The 20,401-nt window shown below is 42.4% G+C and overlaps 1 protein-coding gene across 4 annotated transcripts in view; it reads left to right on the top strand.

Moving 5' to 3' along the window:
* Positions 1-20,401, top strand: part of Mhcl (Myosin heavy chain-like) — a 373,469-nt gene that overhangs the window by 77,168 nt on the left and 275,900 nt on the right. For all 4 annotated transcript variants that reach the window (XM_067784376.1, XM_067784369.1, XM_067784360.1 and 1 more), the window contains exons 4-5: positions 7,803-8,642; positions 8,701-8,862. In XM_067784376.1, coding sequence (XP_067640477.1) covers positions 7,803-8,642; positions 8,701-8,862 — 1,002 coding nt within the window. The remainder of the gene's footprint in view (positions 1-7,802; positions 8,643-8,700; positions 8,863-20,401) is intronic.

Below are 20,401 nucleotides of genomic sequence, written 5' to 3'. Positions count from 1 at the left end.
TTTAAATAGCGATCTGAGATGAGTGCCCAGGAACCTACATACCAAATTTCATCAAGATACCTCAAAATTTACTCAAGTTATCGTGTTTACGGGCGGACGGACGGACGGACGGACATAGCTAAATGAATTTCTTTTTTCGCCCAGATCATTTTGATATATCGAAGTCTATATCTATCTCGATTAGTTTATGCCATTACAGATTACCGTTATGCGATCAAAATTAATATACTCTGTGAGCTCTGCTCAGCTGAGTATAAAAAAACTAGACCCAGAAGGTTCTGGAACGTAGGAAATCTATATACGTAATAGGACCATCAACATCAATAACACCTCCAAAATCTTGTGGCAGTGTTTCGCCCATTCCAATTGGTGAGATCACTCACAAATTGTTATTAATATCGACTCACGGTTGTCCAAGAAAACTTGCAGTTTCAACAAGGTCCCTGCAAAAATCGCGAGAACTCCATGCATGCATGACCAACCGAGTGCTCCAAAATTAACCACAATTCATACAAAAGATATGGTCCAATTAACATTGCGATGCCCTAGGACTGGACCATATACTCCAGCTCCGCATTAAATCAGAGTAGTCCATGGAGTACCCACAGTCCAATAAACATTGTGTAGTGATTACAATCGTTAAAAGCGAGAAATGATCGGCTTACAATATGTTCGTATAGAAACATGAGTTGGTCCATTGCTGCATTACAGTGGAGTATAATGGTAAGTACTCCAGTGGACCACATGATCCAACGATTTTTGCAGGGGTTGGACTAAAGAGATATGGGTGTTAGAGGCGTTTGTTCCAGTTTAAAAAAAAATAAATGTAAGGCGCGATAACCTCCGAAGAGATCTAAGGCCGAGCTTCTCTTCCAATTTGCGTCGTGCTCCTCTTGATTTTTCCCTACAAATTGGCCGGACGGGACCTACATGTTTTATGCCGACTCCGAACGGCATCTGCAAGGCAGATGAGTTTTCACTGAGAGCTTTTCATGGCAGAAATACAATCGGAGCGCTTGCCAGACACTGCCGAGGGGCGACCCCGCTTAGAAAAATTTTCTTCTAATTGAAAAATCTTATTTCTAAAATTTTTGATGTTGCTTTGCCCGGGAGTTGAACCCAGGGCATACGGCGTGATAGGCGGAGCACGCTACCATCACACCACGGAGGCCCGTTTGTTCCAGTTTACAATTGAAACTATAGTTGGTGTCATGTGGGTACACGTTACATTGGGTATGTCGCGCTTGATTCTGGTTAACTGAGAGTTTATACAGATCGAAGATGGGCCAGAGTGACGCGCGTCTTCTTGGAAAGATTGCTTTCCTCAGCAGCTGTTTATGCTCATAATGATCAAACGGCTGCGTTTTTATGCGCAGAATTTCAACAGTGTATAAATTGATTCTTGGAGATGGTAGAGAAACCTTACAAAATATAACGAAAATTTAAATTGTTGTATCTTTTTTTCATTTTGTATGACACTTTTCCTATTTTTTCGTTTACGTATACATATACAAGGATTAATTAAGGAAAGACTAAAATTAGTTCTGATTCCGACAAGATACGAATTTTAAAGATTAATTTAGGTTTTATTGGTGTATTCCACAATTTCATTGGTAATGCTTTCCAAATATTGTAACATCCGCTCAGTCAGGAAACAAGAGCACCCTTTTATGCAGGATGAAATGCGTATAGTATGGTAATTTGAAAATAGGACTGTTTCGGAATCAATGCCGAACCAAATAGAGTTTCATTCGGGAATACATGAAGCCATTCTGAGACAGTTTTAGTTTATATTTCGGGTCTAGACTTTGAAGCTTTTGGATCAAGATGGGACTATTCCGATGACTGTTTTAGGATCATATGAATATTATTTTCGAGATCACTTAAGCTATTACGGGACGGTTTTGGAATCAGTTCGTTTTAATTTCGGATGCACGGGCACTTTCATGCAGTCCTCTAATACACAATAACCTTGAAAGGGTGTTCGGATATCAGCTCTCAATGCATTTCGATATACTTCTAAAATCTAGGAAACTATTTTATGGGATGGGCGATGAAATATACACTTCGACTGCAGCAGTATGCCAAACCGCCCTTTGACTTGTACGGCGGCCAACTCTGGCGCTGCACCACCTATCAGAAATCATTTAAATTGCGCGTCTAGCTAATATTATTACTACAGGTCGCTTTTATAACTCCCGAAGTGCCCCTACACTGCCTTCATTACTAACAAGGTTCCGGGACAAAGAAAAAAGTTCCGCAAGATCATCACTTTAGGCCGGGTCTATTCAGTCAGTCTGGAACTTTAGCCAAATAATGTGATGGCATACGTGACCACAGAATTAGGTACCTCAATGTATGAATAACAGAAGTGGACTAACATGGAGGAACACATATGGCGCTGTAACTACTGTGCTTGTCTTGATGAAGTTTTTCTCATAGGTGAACAGCTAATATTCGAACAACCAGGGATCTCTGCAAAGGGTAGAACATGAGAAGACTCCTTTCCTTTCTTTCATCTTAGTCTATATTGATATTGAACAATCAGTGGTCCTCTTTCCTTTATTTCTGTACTTTGGTCATTAAAAAGTTTGAATTTTGTTTTCAGCTATTACTAAGGGTGGACCTACTTCCTTGCTGGTTATTTTCTCGTTTAATTCTGCTAATCTCCACCATGTGAAAATCAACCAAATACGGACACCCTACGATATTAGATGATATGCCAGGAGGACGACTAAATGGTGTCAAAACTAACCTAACGTCTTACATGGTCTATATTACGGCAATTGCTGGCTTCTAGGTATGGAACTTAAGGTACTCTTCGAGAGAGTACTAAGCACCTCTAGCTCCTAGATGGAACTTTGTGCTATAGAGAGAGTAGTTAGGATAGTCCAGGACGGTACAATCAATGTAATGATCTTTGTTGATAGTCAGATTGCCTTAAAGGCGTCGAGCCTCTCTCACGTGCAAAGGCCATTTCCATGTCGATCTTTCTGGGTCCCCGGGCACATCAATGTTTAAAGAAATGAATTTTCCAGGAAAGGTATCGAAATAGATATAAACGAGGTTTACAGCTCCGTACGACCACCACCCCTCTTTTCCGGCAGCAATCGTGTAGGTCAGGGAAACAGACTCTTAGTCCCTACCTCCGTTTGCACCGTTTGCCAGCACAGAATATATATGTTTGCGACATCCGCCCAATGCAGCTCCTGCCTTGGGTGGTGCCACTTCCCTAAATGTTCTGGTCTCCGCGACGGCAACCCCCCGACGGGTTTCATCGCGCCATTTTGCCAGGCCGCAAACCCAAATTATCCGGGTACCCCAATGCTTGCCCAAGGACGCCCAGTCCTAGGGCCACAACAGCAATTGCGTCCTGGCCTTCCCCAACCCAGGCGTAGTCACCCGTCACTTACCCCCAGAGTGGCGACGTCTCCCCTTATGCACTTCAGAATTCTGCAGTTAAACTGTAATGGACTAACTGGGAAGATTACGGAGATAGTCGATTTCATGAAGCGGCACAACATCCGCATTGCTGCGATTCAAGAGACTAAACTCACAGCAAGATCTGCATTGCAGACCTGCTCTGGGTATAACGTCCACAGGAAAGACCGCGAGAGCGGAAATGGAGGCGGTCTCGCGTTTATCATACACCACTCTGTGAAATATTGTATATTTGATCCTGGCATCGACCGCAGGGACAATGTCTTAGAACGTCAAGGCCTATCTGTCCGGTCAGGCGATGCAAACCTAGAAATCATCAACATCTACATCCCTCCTGCCACCTGTTGCCCCAGTGGATACCGCCCTAATATCAGGGCCTTAGTCACTGGCAACAATCGCATTATCTTAGGCGATTTCAATGCCCATCATGATATATGACATTCAAACTTGCGGGCGGACAGTAGGGGTGAGATGTTGGCGGATCAAATAGAAGAAACGACGTTCTGCACAATAAACGGAGACGCCCCCACACGTATGGTAGGAAGCTGTCACAGCTCGCCAGACATCTCAATCGTGAGCGCAGAACCCGTAAACTGCGTCAACTGGCAGCCGATGGTAACATTGGCATCCGACCACCTGCCCATACTTATTTCGCTTGAGCGTAACGCCGACTTCATCGTCACTGAAAAACGCACTTTCATAAACTTCAAAAAAGGAAAGTGGGAAGAATATAAATCTGCAACAGACAGCCGCCTGGCTGCCCTCCCTATCCCGACTGATGCCCGCCAAGGGGAGCGTGCCTTCCGTAAGGTCATTAAATCCGCCTCGGCAAATTTCATTCCCGCCGGGAGAATTCCCGAAATCCGGCCCCACTTCCCGGCGGAGGCCGCAAACTTAGCGAGAGAACGTGACCTTATAAGACAGCTTGACCCAGGCGACCCCCAAATAAGGGATATAAACCAACGCATCAGATTGCTTGTAGATGAACACAAGCGGGCGAAATGGCACCTAAGAGGTTGTAACCTCTCTACCGGTGTGGGTAAACTTTGGTCCACCGTAAAGTCCCTATCGAATCCGACTAAGCACAAAGACAAAGTTTCCATCGCCTTTGGCGACAAAGTGCTGTCGGACGCGAAAAAATGCGCGAGCGCTTTCTGCCGACAATATATAATGCATCCTACGGTCGACAATGATAGACGGAGAGCCAATAGACGCGCACATAAACACAAATTCAACGCGTCACCAATCACCATCACCGCTAAAGAGGTTGAGGACGCCATTGGTCGTGCTAAACCATCCAAAGCAGTGGGCCCAGACGGCATAGCCATGCCGATGCTTAAAAATCTAGGGAAAAAGGGGTTCAAATATTTAGCACATGTCTTCAATCTGTCTCTTTCCACCTTTGTCATACCTGAGAAATGGAAAATGGCCAAGGTGGTCCCGCTACTAAAGCCTGGGAAACCAGCTAACATAGGTGAGTCGTATCGTCCGATATCTCTCCTATCGCCAGTGGCAAAGACGCTTGAAGCCATTCTGCTCCCTTATTTCCAAGCAAATTTACAGCTAGCCCCTCATCAGCATGGCTTCAGAAAACTCCATAGCACTACCACCGCGCTGAATGCCATTAGCACCCAGATAAATTGCGGTTTAAATCAATACCCCCACCATAGAACAGTACTCGTAGCGCTAGACCTATCAAAAGCTTTTGATACGGTCAACCATGGCTCGTTACTGCAGGACCTGGAAGGGTTTACCCTTCCCCATGTCTTAAAAGGTGGACCGCAAATTATCTGGGTGGTCGGCAGGCATCGGTGCAATTTAGAAACGAAACATCAAAAACAAGGAGAATTAAACAGGGGGTGCCACAGGGTGGTGTCCTATCCCCACTTTTGTTTAATTTCTACATATCTAAGCTACCTTCACCACCGGAAGGAGTCACAATCGTTTCCTACGCCGATGACTGCACAATAATGGCCACAGGCCCAGGCCCAAAGATCGATGCGCTATGCAATAAAATAAACGGCTACCTCCCTGATCTCTCCAGTTTTTTCGCCTCGCGAAACCTGGCATTATCACCGACTAAATCTTCCGCGACCTTATTTACAACATGGACGCCCCAAATGTCGACCATTTTGAACATCCACGTCGATGGCACTACGCTACCGACTGTCCGACACCCCAAAATCTTGGGTGTGACGTTTGATCAGGATCTACATTTTGGTGAGCACGCAGCCGCCATTGTTCCGAGAATTCAGAGCCGTAACAAAATCCTCAAATCCCTCGCTGGCAGTACTTGGGGAAAAGATAAAGAAACGCTCATGACTACATACAAAGCAATTAGCCAGCCGATTACGTGCTACGCGTCACCCATATGGTCGCCAAGCCTAAAAATCACCCACTGGAAGAAACTACAGGCCTGGCAAAATACTGCTCTCAGAATCGCCACGGGCTGTCTTCTTATGTCCCCAGAACATCATCTGCATAATGAGGCGAGAATACTCCCCATCAGGGAGAGAAATGAGATGCTGACCAAACAGTTCCTGTTGAATACCCAGAAACCTGGGCATCCCAACAGACATCTGATTGATGAACCAGCACCGCCTAGGGGCTTAAGGAGTCATCTCCGTAAGCATTTTGAGGAAATACGGCACCTGAGAACCCAGCCGTATGAAGTGAAAAAACACAAGCAGGTCCTTGGTGAACTCCATAAACAGACGTCGGACCTTTATGCCGGGAATTGCCCGGTGAATCCAGTGCTTAACGAAAATTATCCAAAACTTGCGGAAGAAGAACGCATACTCCCCAGGGAAACGCGTGTCACTCTTGCTCAACTTCGTTCTGGATACTGTAACAGGTTAAACTCTTACCTATCCAGAATCAACCCCGACATACAAAATGTACGCCCCGCTTGCAATGTGTCCCCACATGACACCAACCATCTCTTCAATTGTAATGTGGAACCAACGCCTCTAACACCCTTTTCCTTATGGTCCACCCCTGTTGAAACGGCAAGTTTCCTTGGACTCCCGTTAGAGGATATTGATGACAATTTGTGATCGGTCGCGGCTTTTAGGTGGGGCGAGCATTGCTACAACAACAACAACAACCACCACTGTGCTACCTTCTACTCAAAATCGAGAAACACACATTATACACCTATACATTACTTGCTGGTGACCAACGTTGTTGATTGCCAGAGAAATAAGAGGGCCTCAAGGCCGGCATCCCCTTATTTGTATAGCAAGGAAACAAGCTTCCTCTTCAAGCTAAACAAAACTACAGTACGGAATACTTACGGACGTCATCACAGGTCACTACTAATCCATCGAAGCTTGGACGGAGGCGAATACCAATAGGTTCCCTCTTGGAAAATGTTACAAGTGGGAAAAGGCTTCGATTAATCACACTCAAATTTAAACTAGATATCTGAGCGCACGGGTTTTCGGCAACCTGGCGGAGTTAAGGACGGTGGGTTAACAAAACTCTAAATGACATCGTAAACATTATCGAAAAGGACACCAAAAATAATGCCGAAATAATTTGGTGATAGCTTCAAAATGATCCCAAAAACAATGGTTAAATAGGTTATCCGGAGATATTGCCGCAAACAGTCCTGCATTAGTCCCCGATGAGGCAGTGATCACGCAATGGTTCCTAAATAATTTCAAGCTGGTCGCGAAAATCATGCCGAAATTATCCGAAACTATTCTGAAAAGGGTCCTAAATGATACAAATTCAATCCAAAAAGTATCCAAAAACGGCCAGGGATAGTCCCGCACTGATCCCAAAGCGATACCGAAAAGAGTCCTGAAATTATTCCGAATCGTTCCAAAATTATCCTTAAATGGATCCTAAATTGTACAGAAACGAATGCCGAAATGACTTCAGATTGTTTCGAAACGATCTTGCATCTATCCCTAAAACATTGCCCAATTATTGCGGCTAGAGGCCCTAAAACAATGTTAAAGTGATTCCAAATAGTCTCGAATTGATATTGATATACCAAAATGGTCCCCAAATTTTCGAAAATTGATCGCGACATTATTTCGAAATATTCCGGAAATGACCAAATGAAACGATTAAACAATCTTCAATATGATCACGAACAAAGACCCGAAATTATCTCGAAACTGCCCCAAAACATTCCCGAATTGCTCCTGAACACAATCTTAATTTCGATTCCAGAGATATTTTCAAAAATGGTCAACAAATCTTCATTCATTTGACTTAATGAGTAAAGGGTCCGGTTATCCGTATCGAAATTTGAAAGGACGCTTACATAAAATCCACATAAATATTACATTCATATCACAAATCTTAATTGCTTGCATACAATTTGTGTACTTTGTTTTCCATTCCAGCAACGTTCATTGCCTCCCGTGCCGCCAAAGCCACCAAAACGTGGCATATTGAAGGGTTCACGCAGCAACATATCCAATGTACATGAAGAGATAACGATCGCTTCGCCTGAAGCCCAACTGCTCGTTATGCGAAATACAATGCAAAATGAATTACTCTTTGATGGTAGTCGCAGTAATAGCATCAGTGGCACTGCTACCAACGCAGGAGGACGAAGTAGCGCAGGCGCAAATGTTAATGCTCACAACAGCGGCACCGCCTACACCTCAGTGGAGAGTTTGCGTAGCGATGAAGGTGGCTTTGTGGGTATACAACGCGCCATGACCCTACCCACCACAGCACGTTATGCGCCTCAAATGCCACAACATCATGGTGGTAATTTGCATGTAATGACCTCACCCTCACCAAGTGCGGATAGTCTCACAGATACAACAAATTCTTCCTTTGCCACACCACCATTTTCCCTTAGTCCAATTGGTGAATCACAAGGCATTGATCGTTGGTCGCGTGTACATGCATTCGAGGATGTAGATTTGCCTTTGCCTCCAATTGAGTTGGTACAATTACCACCACCGCGTGAGCTTGTTATTAGGCGTCAGAAATCGCCACGTAATGATTTTGGTTTTAGTTTACGCAAAGCAATTTGTTTAGATCGTGCCGAATCGTTGACTGCACCTACATTCAAACCGGTTATATTTGCTGAGCCGGGTGCCGGTGGCGGTGCGACTGGTTTGTTACCCGGCGATCGTTTGCTCAAAGTGAATGGTACGCCTGTTAGTGAGTTGTCGCGTGAAATGATTATCGAGATGATACGCAATAGCGGCGATTCGGTTACAGTTGAGGTGAGTTTGCTGAAAATTGCTTATAGAAATATTAATAAAAATGCATTTCTTCTTCAAGGTTCAACCGGTTTCGGAGTTGGTAGAACTAAGTAAACGTTGCATGCCACCACAGGGTATTGGTGCTAGTAGTAGTTCTGCCGAAGCCGAAGTGGATCGTGCGACAAGAAATGCGAATTGTAATACGTTAAAAAGGAGCGCAAGCAAACGATTCAAACAACAGGTAAGCAATGTTTATATACACGACAGTTTTACCAAGTCCAGGTCCCGGTCTGATAAGTTTTTAGACTACCGAAAAAAGTTACGCATATATTTAGAGTTTTCCCAAAACTATGTGGTGTGAAAATCGAACTAGAATACCAGTAACAACAGTATTCTTCTAAACATTTGTAAACATACTTCTCCAGTTTAATAATACTTACTTTTCCAAAATTCCTTGGACTTCGATACATGATAAGATACACAAATACAAAATAATATTATTATCCATTTACTTACCCCGAAATTATCCAGAAAAAGTATCAAAAATGTCTTGAAACAGTCTAGAAATTATTGTTTAAAATAATACCGAAACACTGTTAGTATAGTCAGAATCATTTGATAGTTGTTTTCGGGTTGATTTTAGGAGTTCTTCGCGATTAACAATATCCAAATTGTCGCCGAAGTAATAGCGAAGAGAATTCTGAAAACGTATCGGAAGAAACTATCAAAATAATCCGAAAACAATTCCCAAATCAACCCGAGAAGTAGAAAATCGATCGGGAAAACCATTTCGACATGATCAGAAACAGTTCCGCACTTGCCCCGATATGGTATTCAAACAGCTTCAAAGTAATTCGGAAATCATCACGAAAACACAACCCCCAATATGATAACTCCGAAATCATCCTGAAGTATTCCTTAATAATAACAAAAGCAAACCGGAAATTATCTTTTAACGGTCCCCAAACCATCTTGAAAAGAGCCTCAAATCATTATCTAAAAAAAAAAATCCTGAAAGAATCCGAAATATTTCCAAAAACAAGCCCCAAATGATAGGATAAATAAAAGTCCCGAAATAATCCGAATCGATCCTGGAATGATTCCCATATGCTCACGAAGTGATTCCGAAACAGTTGCAAATCGATCCCAGAAATATGGTGGAATTAGCTCCTTCATTGTTCCAAATTACAGGATCTTTATCCAAAACAAAACTTCAATTTAACGAAGGTTCTTAGACCACGATCTTTTTTTTAACCGTTACTAAATTTATTTGTATTTATTTATTTCAATAAGTCAATGGACTTTAATCCTTACAGACTATGATACAAACTAAAATTAAGAGATACTTATTTGAAAAATAATACAGTGTACTTAGAAAGCAGATTTTAAAATATTTATAAGTTTCAAGTTTGCAGAAAAGTCTAAAGTTACAACAGTACTGATAGAGTTAAACTCGCGGAGAGCACGAGCAATGGGAGCATTACTGGAATAGTGGGTTTTAAAGTTGTCGCAATAAAATGGAAAAAAACTACGAAGACACCTCAGAGGAATATTAAATCAAATCCTATCCAATAAGTATGGACAGAAGACTGGACATATTTTGTATGAAAAAATTTAAAAGTTTAAGAAAACGCCGTACCGCCTCCTCAAATTATTCCTTTGTATGTAGGTAATAAAATTCCAAACTCTTGGCCAGTGTGGTTATTACTGTAGTCAAACCCGTTTAATTTTAGTAAAAACTTTAATTAACGTAACTTTTATGTTATACAGAAAAACTATGGAACTTATATATACTAAATATTACAAATGAAAATGTATTAAGGTAAAATGATATTTCACGTCTTCACCGGTATGCTGATCGATTCGCTCTTCGAGTATATCTAACTTTTTAGTAAGCCGTTAAGTGCACTTGCATTTCTATTATTTGTGATTGCTTTTGGTTTGTTCTTTCGTATGTGGGGTTGCCACCCCAGTTATGTCTGAGCCGGTTGCCACATTGCTCCCCCCAGACCTTCACGTCCTGAAGCGGACGGGGAGTCTTATTCTGCGTCCGGAACGGTTTGTTTGTGGCTCCGGCGTAGTTGTTTGTTGTGATCGTGACGTGCTCAATGACGATGGTGTTGGACCTTGTTGAGGCGAGGTTGGTTCACACGACTGTGTTTGGTCTACGGGTTGTGGTGCTATATATGAATCCCTTCAGTCTTGTGGCGATGTTGTTTTTGGTTGCGAGTGTGATTGTTCAAATTCGGTGAATGTTGGTTTCAGCCGGTCTATTGATATGTTTACGTTGTTGTGATTGATTTTTACAGTGAAGTGTTTAGAACGTCTGGATACAACAGGGTATGGACCATCGTATGTTGGTTGAAATGCTGGTTTTGTCTTGTCGTTACGTATGAACACATGCGTGGCTTCCGCAAGTGTGTTAAATACAAACGGTTTTGATGTATCATGGTTTGCGGTTTGAGCCGGGCGAACTTCGTGCATTGCGTTGGTGAGTTCTTTGACAAATTCTGCTTGTGGACGAAAGACACTGGTGTCGTTAAAGAATTGTCCAGGTAACCGCATGTTGTACCATATACTAATTCAGCGGCTGTCGTTCCAATATCCTGTTTGAATGATGTACGTAGTCCTAGTAAGATTATCGGCAGTAGGTTGATCCAATCTTGGCGTTCATGGCAAGTTATCGCTGTTTTCAGGGAACGGTGCCAACGTTCGATGATACCATTTGCTTGTGGGTGGTATGCTGTTGTGCGCAGATGTGTTATCCCCAACATGCGAGACAGTTCGTTGAACAGCTGTGACTCGAACTGTCCACCTTGATCGGTTGTGATGCGTGCTGGTATACCGAACCTAGCGAACCAAACTGCAACTAACTTTCTGGCGACTGTTTCTGCTGAAATATCTCTCAGTGGCACCGCTTCTGGCCAACGCGTATATCGATCGATGATTGTAAGGCAGTATTGGTACTCACTTGACGGTGGGAGTGGTCCGATGAGGTCGATATTTATGTGTTCGAATCTGCGTGATGGCAATGAGTATTGTTGTAGTGTTGAGCGAACGTGTCTGCAGGCCTTAGATCTTTGGCAGCCTAGACATCGTTGTACTTCTTTAGCGACGTCTTTACCCATATTCGGCCACACGAAGCGAGCTTTGATAAGCTTAGTGGTTGCGCGCACACCGCCATGTGAGATGTTGTGTATTTTCTCTATGACGTTTTTTCGATGCGCTTGCGGTATATATGGTCCAACTTCTGATGTTGATGTATCGCAGTAGATTGTGTGGTTCGTATTGGGTATACGAACTTTTTTCAGCTGCAGAGAGGTGTCACCTTCGATGAGTTTCTTCAGCTCAGTGCATTTATTTTGATCTTCGGCAATTCGGTCGTAGTCGATGCTAGTTGACTCGAGTGCTTCGATGCGTGAGAGGGTATCAGCCGTGGTATTTTCAACGCCGGCGACGTGTACAATGTTCGTTGTAAACTGGCTGATAAAGTCCAACTGTCGTAGTTGCCGTGGTGATGCTTTGTCGCACTTTTGCTTAAAGGCGTATATCAGCGGTTTGTGATCTGTGCGGATTTCGAATGGTCTACCTTCTAGCATGTCTCGGAAGTGTTTGATCGCCAGGTATACTGCGAGCAATTCGCGGTCGTATGTACTATACCTTTTTTGCGTTTCCGTGAGTTTGAGGCTGAAGAATGCTAGAGGTTGCAACTCACCATTAATAATTTGGTGAAGAGCTGCGCCGATGGCCGTGTCGCTTGCGTCCGTACTTAGCGATATTTTCGCATTAGTGCTGGGTGGACCAGTAACACTGCATTTGCCAAGGCTTGCTTACATGCGTTAAAGTGCTGAATTGTATCGTCAGTCCATTTAATTCGAGTTTTGTCGTTCTTTTTGTTGCCGGGAATTAGTTTTACGAGTGGTATTTGGTGATGAACTGCGTTTGGCAAAAAACGACGGTAAAAGTTTATCATTGCCAGAAACCGACGCAACTCTTTGGCGGTTTCGGGCAAGGGAAAGTTGCTGATCGCCTGTACTTTCTCGTGTAGCGGTTTGATGCCGTGTGTCGTGACCGTATGACCGAGGAACTCAATTTGTGTCTGTGCAAACTTACATTTTGCTGTGTTAATGGTGAGATAGAACTTCTTTAAGCGTTCGAAGACCTGTCTCAAGTGAAGCTTGTGCTGTTCGATGCCATCGGAGGCTACGCACACGTCGTCGATATACACAAACACGAAATGGAGCCCTCGGAACACTGCATGCATAAACCTTTGAAAGGTTTGCGCAGCATTACATAACCCAAATGTCATATGCGTAAATTCGAACAGTCCAAACGCTGTGGTTATTGCCGTATTGTGGATGTCACTGAGTTCGATAGGTATTTGATGGTAAGCTCGGTTGAGATCGATTTTGCTGAACGTGTTTTTTTTTGTAAAGAAAGTGTGTAAAATCCTGTATATGCGATAGCGGGTATCGGTCCGGTACCGTCTGAGCATTAAGAGCTCTATAATCGCCGCAAGGGCGCCACTCACCGTTAGCTTTCCTTACGAGATGCAATGGGGACGCGTATGAGCTTTTGGAAGGACGACAAATTCCGAGTCGAGTGAGATATTCGAACTCTTCCTTGACAGCTTTGAGCTTTTCGGGTGCGAGGCGTCTAGGTCGAGAGAACACAGGTGAACCTTTCGTTTCGATGCAGTGCGTCACCCCGATCTGTATCGGTGATGGCGCTATGGTGTTAGGATCGGTAATTTGACTGAACTCGCGCAGTAAATTTTTTACCTCTGTGGTATCACACGGACTTTTCGTTGCCGTCGATGCTTCGAAACTACAAATGCTTGGTTGATATTGAACTTTGGTGATAAGTGCAGCATTGCTGATGTCAATTATTAAATTAAAATGGCGAAGAAAGTCGGCACCGAGGATTGCGTATTTTGTATCGGCTACAACAAAATCCCAAGTGAATTTGCGTTGAAGGCCTAGGTCTAGTGTACGTCGTGATAGACCGTAGGTTTTTATGACCGTACCATTTGCAGCGTAAAGTGGTTTGCCTTTTTTGTTTGACAATCGACAAGCGCGAGTTGATGGGATAACGGATACTTCGGCCCCCGTGTCGATCAAAAAATGTTGGTTCGAAATTTTATCTAGGGTGAAAAAACGTTTAGATTGAGTGAATTCGGAAAATTTTACCTCGAGTTCGCATTGTGTTTGTTTGCTCGATGACGTTTTACTGCCGCAACTGTCGAGCATCATTGTTACGGCGGCTTTTAGTTTTTTGACTTGTCCGCTTTCTTTACTGGAAAATCACATGGACTTCTGCATTTGCGAGCCTGTACGTGCCATACTCTCGATGATACCAGCATGTCGGTGACTGGTCTACGTTGGAGCTGCGGTGTGGTGTGCCTGCACGTTTAACGTTATTTTGAGAACGTTCTCGTTGACGGCTGCGATTTTGGGACATTATCTGGCTTAACTTGGCGTTGATGTTTTCGAGAGCGGAGTCATGCTTGTCTATTCTTTTTTCTAGTAGAGCGACGCGGCTGGAAGATGTTTCTATGGCGCTGACTGTTGGCACTCGTGATGATGATGTTGCGTTGGAGTCGCGGCTGAGCGCGTCGAGTACTGCGTCAGCCGTAATGGCTAGTTGATGTAGAGAGGTGCTCGGTTGGGCCTGCAGCATACCAGCAATAATAGCCCGAGCAGATTCCGGCAACTGTTTGACCCAGTACTGCTGTATAACGGATTCGTCTTTGGTGGCGTTTGTGCGCTGCATCTGGCTTAGCAAATGGCTCCGCTTTCCGTTGCCTAACTGAATACCTGTGAGCTTATCTAGACGTGCCATGGCTGAGTCGCTGAATTTTTCGATGATGGCATTTTTAAATGTAGTGTACGGTGTCGTATTTGGAGGATTGCGAACTAGCTCAAAAACTTGGTCGAGAATGTAGTCGTCAGCATAGGCTATGATGGCGGTGTATTTATCCTTTTCTTTGCGAACACCGAAACCATGCAGTTCGAACCATGCGTCTACTTTTATAAACCACGATTCTATATTATATTTTGAGTTCAGTTTAGGGAACGGTAGTTTTCCAAAAACTGCGTTGATTTGCGGTATGCCACTGTCGACGCCTGTGTTTGCGTTACCAGCAGCATTGTTGTCGTTGTTTGCGGGATCGTCGCTGCTCTTCTGGCTACCGTTCGAGTTGTCGCTACCGGGCATCGTAATCCGTTATTTTCGAGCGCCGTTATTGTTGCTGATTTTGTGGTTTTTACACCGGACGATATTTGTTGATTTTTGATGGCGTGATGTTTGTACAGTACTCGATTTAAAATTATCAATTTAAATTTTAATACGATTTAGTGCGATTAGGTGTAAAAAGCACTTTTTGTCGTGAGATTTGCTACAGTATCACCGTTTTTACCGCGGGGTCACCGATGTGGTTATTCTGTAGTCAAACCCATTTAATTTTAGTAAAAACTTTAACTAACGTAACTTTTATGTTATACAGAAAAACTATGGAACTTATATATACTAAATATTACAAATGAAAATGTATTAAGGTAAAATGATATTTCACGTCTTCACCGGTATGTTGATCGATTCGCTCTTCGAGTATATCTAACTTTTTAGTAAGCCGTTAAGTGCACTTGCATTTCTATTATTGGTGATTGCTTTTGGTTTGTTCTTTCGTATGTGGGGTTGCCACCCCAGTTATGTCTGAGCCGGTTGCCACAGGCAGATAACTTCAGGTTAAGGCGTGGCACATTTTCATTGAAAATGCCCAGAATCGGGTTTTTTGTAATTTTCGAGAGTCATGTCCGACAAAACCTTATAAAAAGTTGTTAATATGCTATTTATCTTCTAAAGTGTATTTATAACAATTAAAAGAATGGAAACAGGTCTTCGAAACGGGCGTGGCAGCGCCTCTCATTTGATCATGCATTGGGTACCGTTTCTGAAGCCGTAACTAGAAGACCGTTTGACGGAACTTAAACATTTTTAAATGGGTGTGGTAACCTCTCTTGACCTTTGAAGAAGAATTGACCTACTATGAAGAAACTATACAATTATTTCCTGTACAAAGAGGAATATTTTTTATAAAAGACACCCAAAATAATTAAATAAACACCCCTCCATGGTCTATGGCAGTGGTCGTCACCTAGCGAAATAATGATTCGCGCTCACTTCAAACATATTAGACATTATGCAGTGAGTTTTCTAGCTCCGTATCCCTCTCAATTCTCACGGAATGCTTTGGATCATTAGGAGACTGGAGAAACAGAGGTCGTGATATGTACAAATACGTTTGCAGATATCGCCGTTGTGTTTCATTTAAAACATGCGGCTAAAGGCCAAGAAGTGCATCTATTTTTGAAAAAGGATGTTTATTAAAGGCAGCGTTGCCAAACTAAAGACAATAAATTTACAAGTTGTTGGGTTGATGGCAAATAAGGACAAAACGAAGTACTTGCTATCATCGAGCAAAGAGTCAGCCATAATTTCGAAATAGTAAAATACTTCGTTTATCAGTTCTTAAATCCAGCGAAGAATGCCTCTTGCCAATAAATGCTACTTAGGACTAGGTAGGCAATTGAAAAAAGAAGTTGTCTCTCGGTAAAGAAAATTATGCTCTACAAGTCACTTATCGTACCCGTCCTTCTATATGGTGCAGAAGCATGGACCATGACAATATCAGATGAAGCGGCTCTAGTAGTGTTCGAGAGAAAAGTTCTTCGAAAGGTATACGAACCTCTACGCGTTGGAGATGGCGAGTACCGAAGAAGATTTAATTATGAGCTGTACGAGCTTTACGCAGACATCGACATAGTACAGCGAATTATAATGCAGTGGCTACGCTGGGCAGGCCATGTTATGCGAATGAAAGATGACGCTCCGGCCAAGTAAATATTTTTATCGGAACCCATATATGAAATCAGAGTAAGAGGGCGGGCCCCACTACGATGGAAAGACCAGATGGAAAAAACTATTTAAATTCCCTTGGTATGACTAATTGGCACCAGTAGGCTGAGCGAAGAAGCGATTGGCGCGCCTGTTGGACGGATTTTATTAGAAATATTCATATTTATAAAAAAGAATGATATATACTTTCTTCACAATAGTTTTAGTAATTCTTCTTCCAGTAATGGCTATCGAAACGCAGAATAATGAATGGTCGAAGAAGGAGTGGTGAAACACCTATTTCAAATATTTTAGTTTCTTAAATTTCTTGTTATAATGGTATTTTGAAAGTAAAATACGATTGAAATGAAGATTTTTTCGCAAAGATAATACCTTTTACATTGGTCTATGATTCTTTATTAAAAAAAAAAAAATGTTTATAAAATAGGTGTGCTCCTTAACCAATGTGGGAGAAATATGTGTAACGGATTTTGACTTGATACGTCGATTGGTCTTGCAAAACCTTGGAAAATGCTTGATTGAAAAACGGAAAGTGCCACGAAATGTCCAAAAATTGTTTTCCTTTTTCATTTTCTTGTTATAAATACTCTATAAGTAAAACAGCATATTTACATATTTTATTTAAATTGAGGGGGGGGGGCGGTACAGCCTTTTTACGGAAAACAAATTTTTAAGACCACACTAATGGACAGTCAACGGGCCCATTAATAATATCATACGTACATAAATGACAGGCAGAGTACTGATCTGCGATTTTCTAAAGACTTAAGGCTTAAAAGCAGAAGTCGCGCAGAGTAGGAGGGTGTAGGATCTGAGAAGTTTAAAGGACGAAGGGCATATTTGAGAAAAATTTTTTGTATTCTTTCAATTCTGGTAATAGCAGTTTGACTACTTGGTCTACAAATAAAAACGCCATATTCCAGATGAGACCTAACAAAAGACGTGTAAAGTAGCTTAAACGTGTAGGGATCAGAGAATTTGGCAGCATTGCGCCTCAAAAAGCTAAGTATAGAGTATGATTTAGAGGTTATAAAATGTATGTGTTATTAAGAAAACTTATTGTCAAAGACAACACCAAGGTCCTTAATCTCATTAATACATTGAAGCTCACAATTAGAAATACTATAATTTGTAGTTAGAAGATTGATTGACTTCGAGTAGGTCATTTGAAATCATTTGGACGGATTCAAAAAGATACGAGAGTTCAGGGACCATTGGTGCAACTTGCTAATATCATTCTGTAACATTAAGACATCAGCTAGCGTCTTAATGGCAGAAAATAGCTTTAAGTCATCGGCATATAGCAAACACTTCGCGAATGAAAAGCAACTACTTACGTCATTAATAAATAAGATAAATAAGAGTGGACCTAATATACTCCCTTGGGGAGCCCCAGAAGTGGCTACAAACAGACTAGACGAATGTCCATCTATGCATATATGATACATATTTTAAATATCGCCGATAGATTAAATAGACTTTGAGCTATAATGGTTATGGGCGGGACACTGCCTAGTTTACACAGTTCATTATACCTATCTATCTGTCTGAGATACCAAATATTATTGGTCTAAAAAAGATAATAGACAATTCTGGCGAGTGTTATCGATGCTGTCAACTCTTTGCGGGATATAGATCTGTCACTTTCCGGTAACAAGCACCATTAAGGCACTAGCCCGACCAATGTAACGATTCTGCCTACAACTCCTGTCATTGTCACGGCTGTGACAGTTCCATTCATAGTTCTAATCACTGTCACGATCACAGTTCCGCCCTTTGTCAAGATGAAGGCCACAGTTTTAGTCACTTTAAGGGGTATGGTAACTTGAGTATCACGGGTACCTAGGAGAAATTACCCACAGGAATTGAAAAAAAAATAATTAAGAGAATTGGATGTTCCCGACCGACAAGGCGCATGCCTCCGAAATTGTATCCAAACTTGAACTTCACGAAAAGATAAAGAAACGCTGCTAAACACTTACAAAGCAATTGGCCGGCCGCTCATATGCTACGCCGCGCCAGTTAGGTCGCATGACCTACAAAACACACACAGGAAAAGGCTGCAGTTCTGCTAAAGTGCTGCACTCAGAATTGCTACCGGATGTCTTCTTATGAACTCTGAACATCATCTACATAGTGAGGCAAAATAGTTCTATTAAAGAGCAAAAAAACCAATGCTGAACAGACAGTTTTTGCTAAATTGTCACAAAACATGACACCCTAGCCAACAACTTGATCTAGCCACGCTTCTAAGAGGGATAAGGAAACATCTCTGTGAGCTCTACGATGAGATCCGGCACATGTCCACGCAGAGGTTTGATCCAGACAAGCATAAGGAGGCCCTAACTAAAAACCAAACTGATTCGGTAAACACCTTTGCTCGGTCGCGCCCGGTGAACCCTGTTATTAATATACACTATCCAACCCTTGTAGAAGATGAAAGTAGACTACCAAGGAAGACATAAGTCACTCTGGCCCAACTTCGTTCTGGATACTGTAACAAGATAAACTCTTACCTGTCCAGAATCAACCCCGACATACGTAATGTATGTCCTGCATGTAATGTGTCCCCTCATGACACCAACCATCTTTTCAATTGTAATGTGGAACCTACGACTCTTAACAGCAACTTCCCTATGGTGCACCCCGGTTGAAACTGCCAGTTTCCTTAGACTTCCGTTAGGGTATCTTGTTGACATTTTGTGAGTGGTTGCACCCTCTGAATGGGGCGAAGCACTGTTAACACAACAACGACATCACTCCAACGCGCTGTAACTTGACCTTTTATTGAAACAAACACCTTTTAAATTCGCACACAAATGTGTTTGAAACGCTTAAAAAACAATCTCTTCATAAACGCCTTTGTCAGCCAACATTACTACACATACTTGCAACCGTACGCAAATAAATATGCTACGACATTTTTAAGTTGTCATAAAATGTTGGTTGTATAAATATTTTGGCTATTTATGCGTTAAGAAAAATTGTATATGTGTTAATTCATACAAAAACTCGCCGCAGGAGTTTGCACGCATACAGTCAAGAAAAAAAATTTTATTATTGTGGCACATAAATTAACTATAACTGCCAGCAGTGGTTGAAGCAAACCAACAGCAACAACATTACTACTACGCAGACACCTCAGCTGACAATTTAACGCCTAAATTACAATTATTTATTTTTACCATCAAGCAAATGATATAAGAAACAAGTGAGAAAGTCTAAGTTCGGGTGAAATCGAACATTATATACCCAGCTGTGGACCTGAAACGCTGTTGTTGTTTACTTTGTGTGGTTAATAGAGTTATAAGGCTGCGCTAAAGACCTTTAGGAAAAGTGGGCGTGGTTGTTGTTGTTGTAGCGATAAGGTTGCTCCCCGAAGGCTGTGGGGAGTGTTATCGATGTGATGGTCCTTTGCCGGATACAGATCCGGTAGGCTCCGGTACCACAGCACCATTAAGGTGCTAGCCTGACCATCTCGGGAACGATTTATGTGGCCACATCAAACCTTCAGGCCATCCCCTCCTCCCCACCTCCAAGTTCCATGGGCATGGTCTTTAACCGATATTGATTATCTTCACTCAGTCTGCTCAGTCTATATAATTTGGCAAGGATAGTGTCTCTGCGCCAAATTTCAATGTACTATCTTTAACGGCGCTTGATTTACGGCTTGATAGGTTAGGTTAGGTGGTAGCTGCCTAATAAGGGGAGCTCACTTGGACAACATGAAGGTACGTTGTGATACCACATGCACTAAAATAACGGTGATGTAGATATAGCTACTTAGAGAATCGTTGGGTAGCAACGATAAAGCTCCGAATGATACTGATCTCAACTTTGGATAAATCCTCGGGAGATCCCAG

This window comes from Eurosta solidaginis, chromosome 1, assembly GCF_040869045.1.
Source record: "Eurosta solidaginis isolate ZX-2024a chromosome 1, ASM4086904v1, whole genome shotgun sequence".
In the NCBI taxonomy this organism is placed as follows: domain Eukaryota; kingdom Metazoa; phylum Arthropoda; class Insecta; order Diptera; family Tephritidae; genus Eurosta; species Eurosta solidaginis.
The sequence above is the reverse complement of the archived record's forward strand: the minus strand, read 5'-3'. Positions and strand labels throughout refer to the sequence as shown.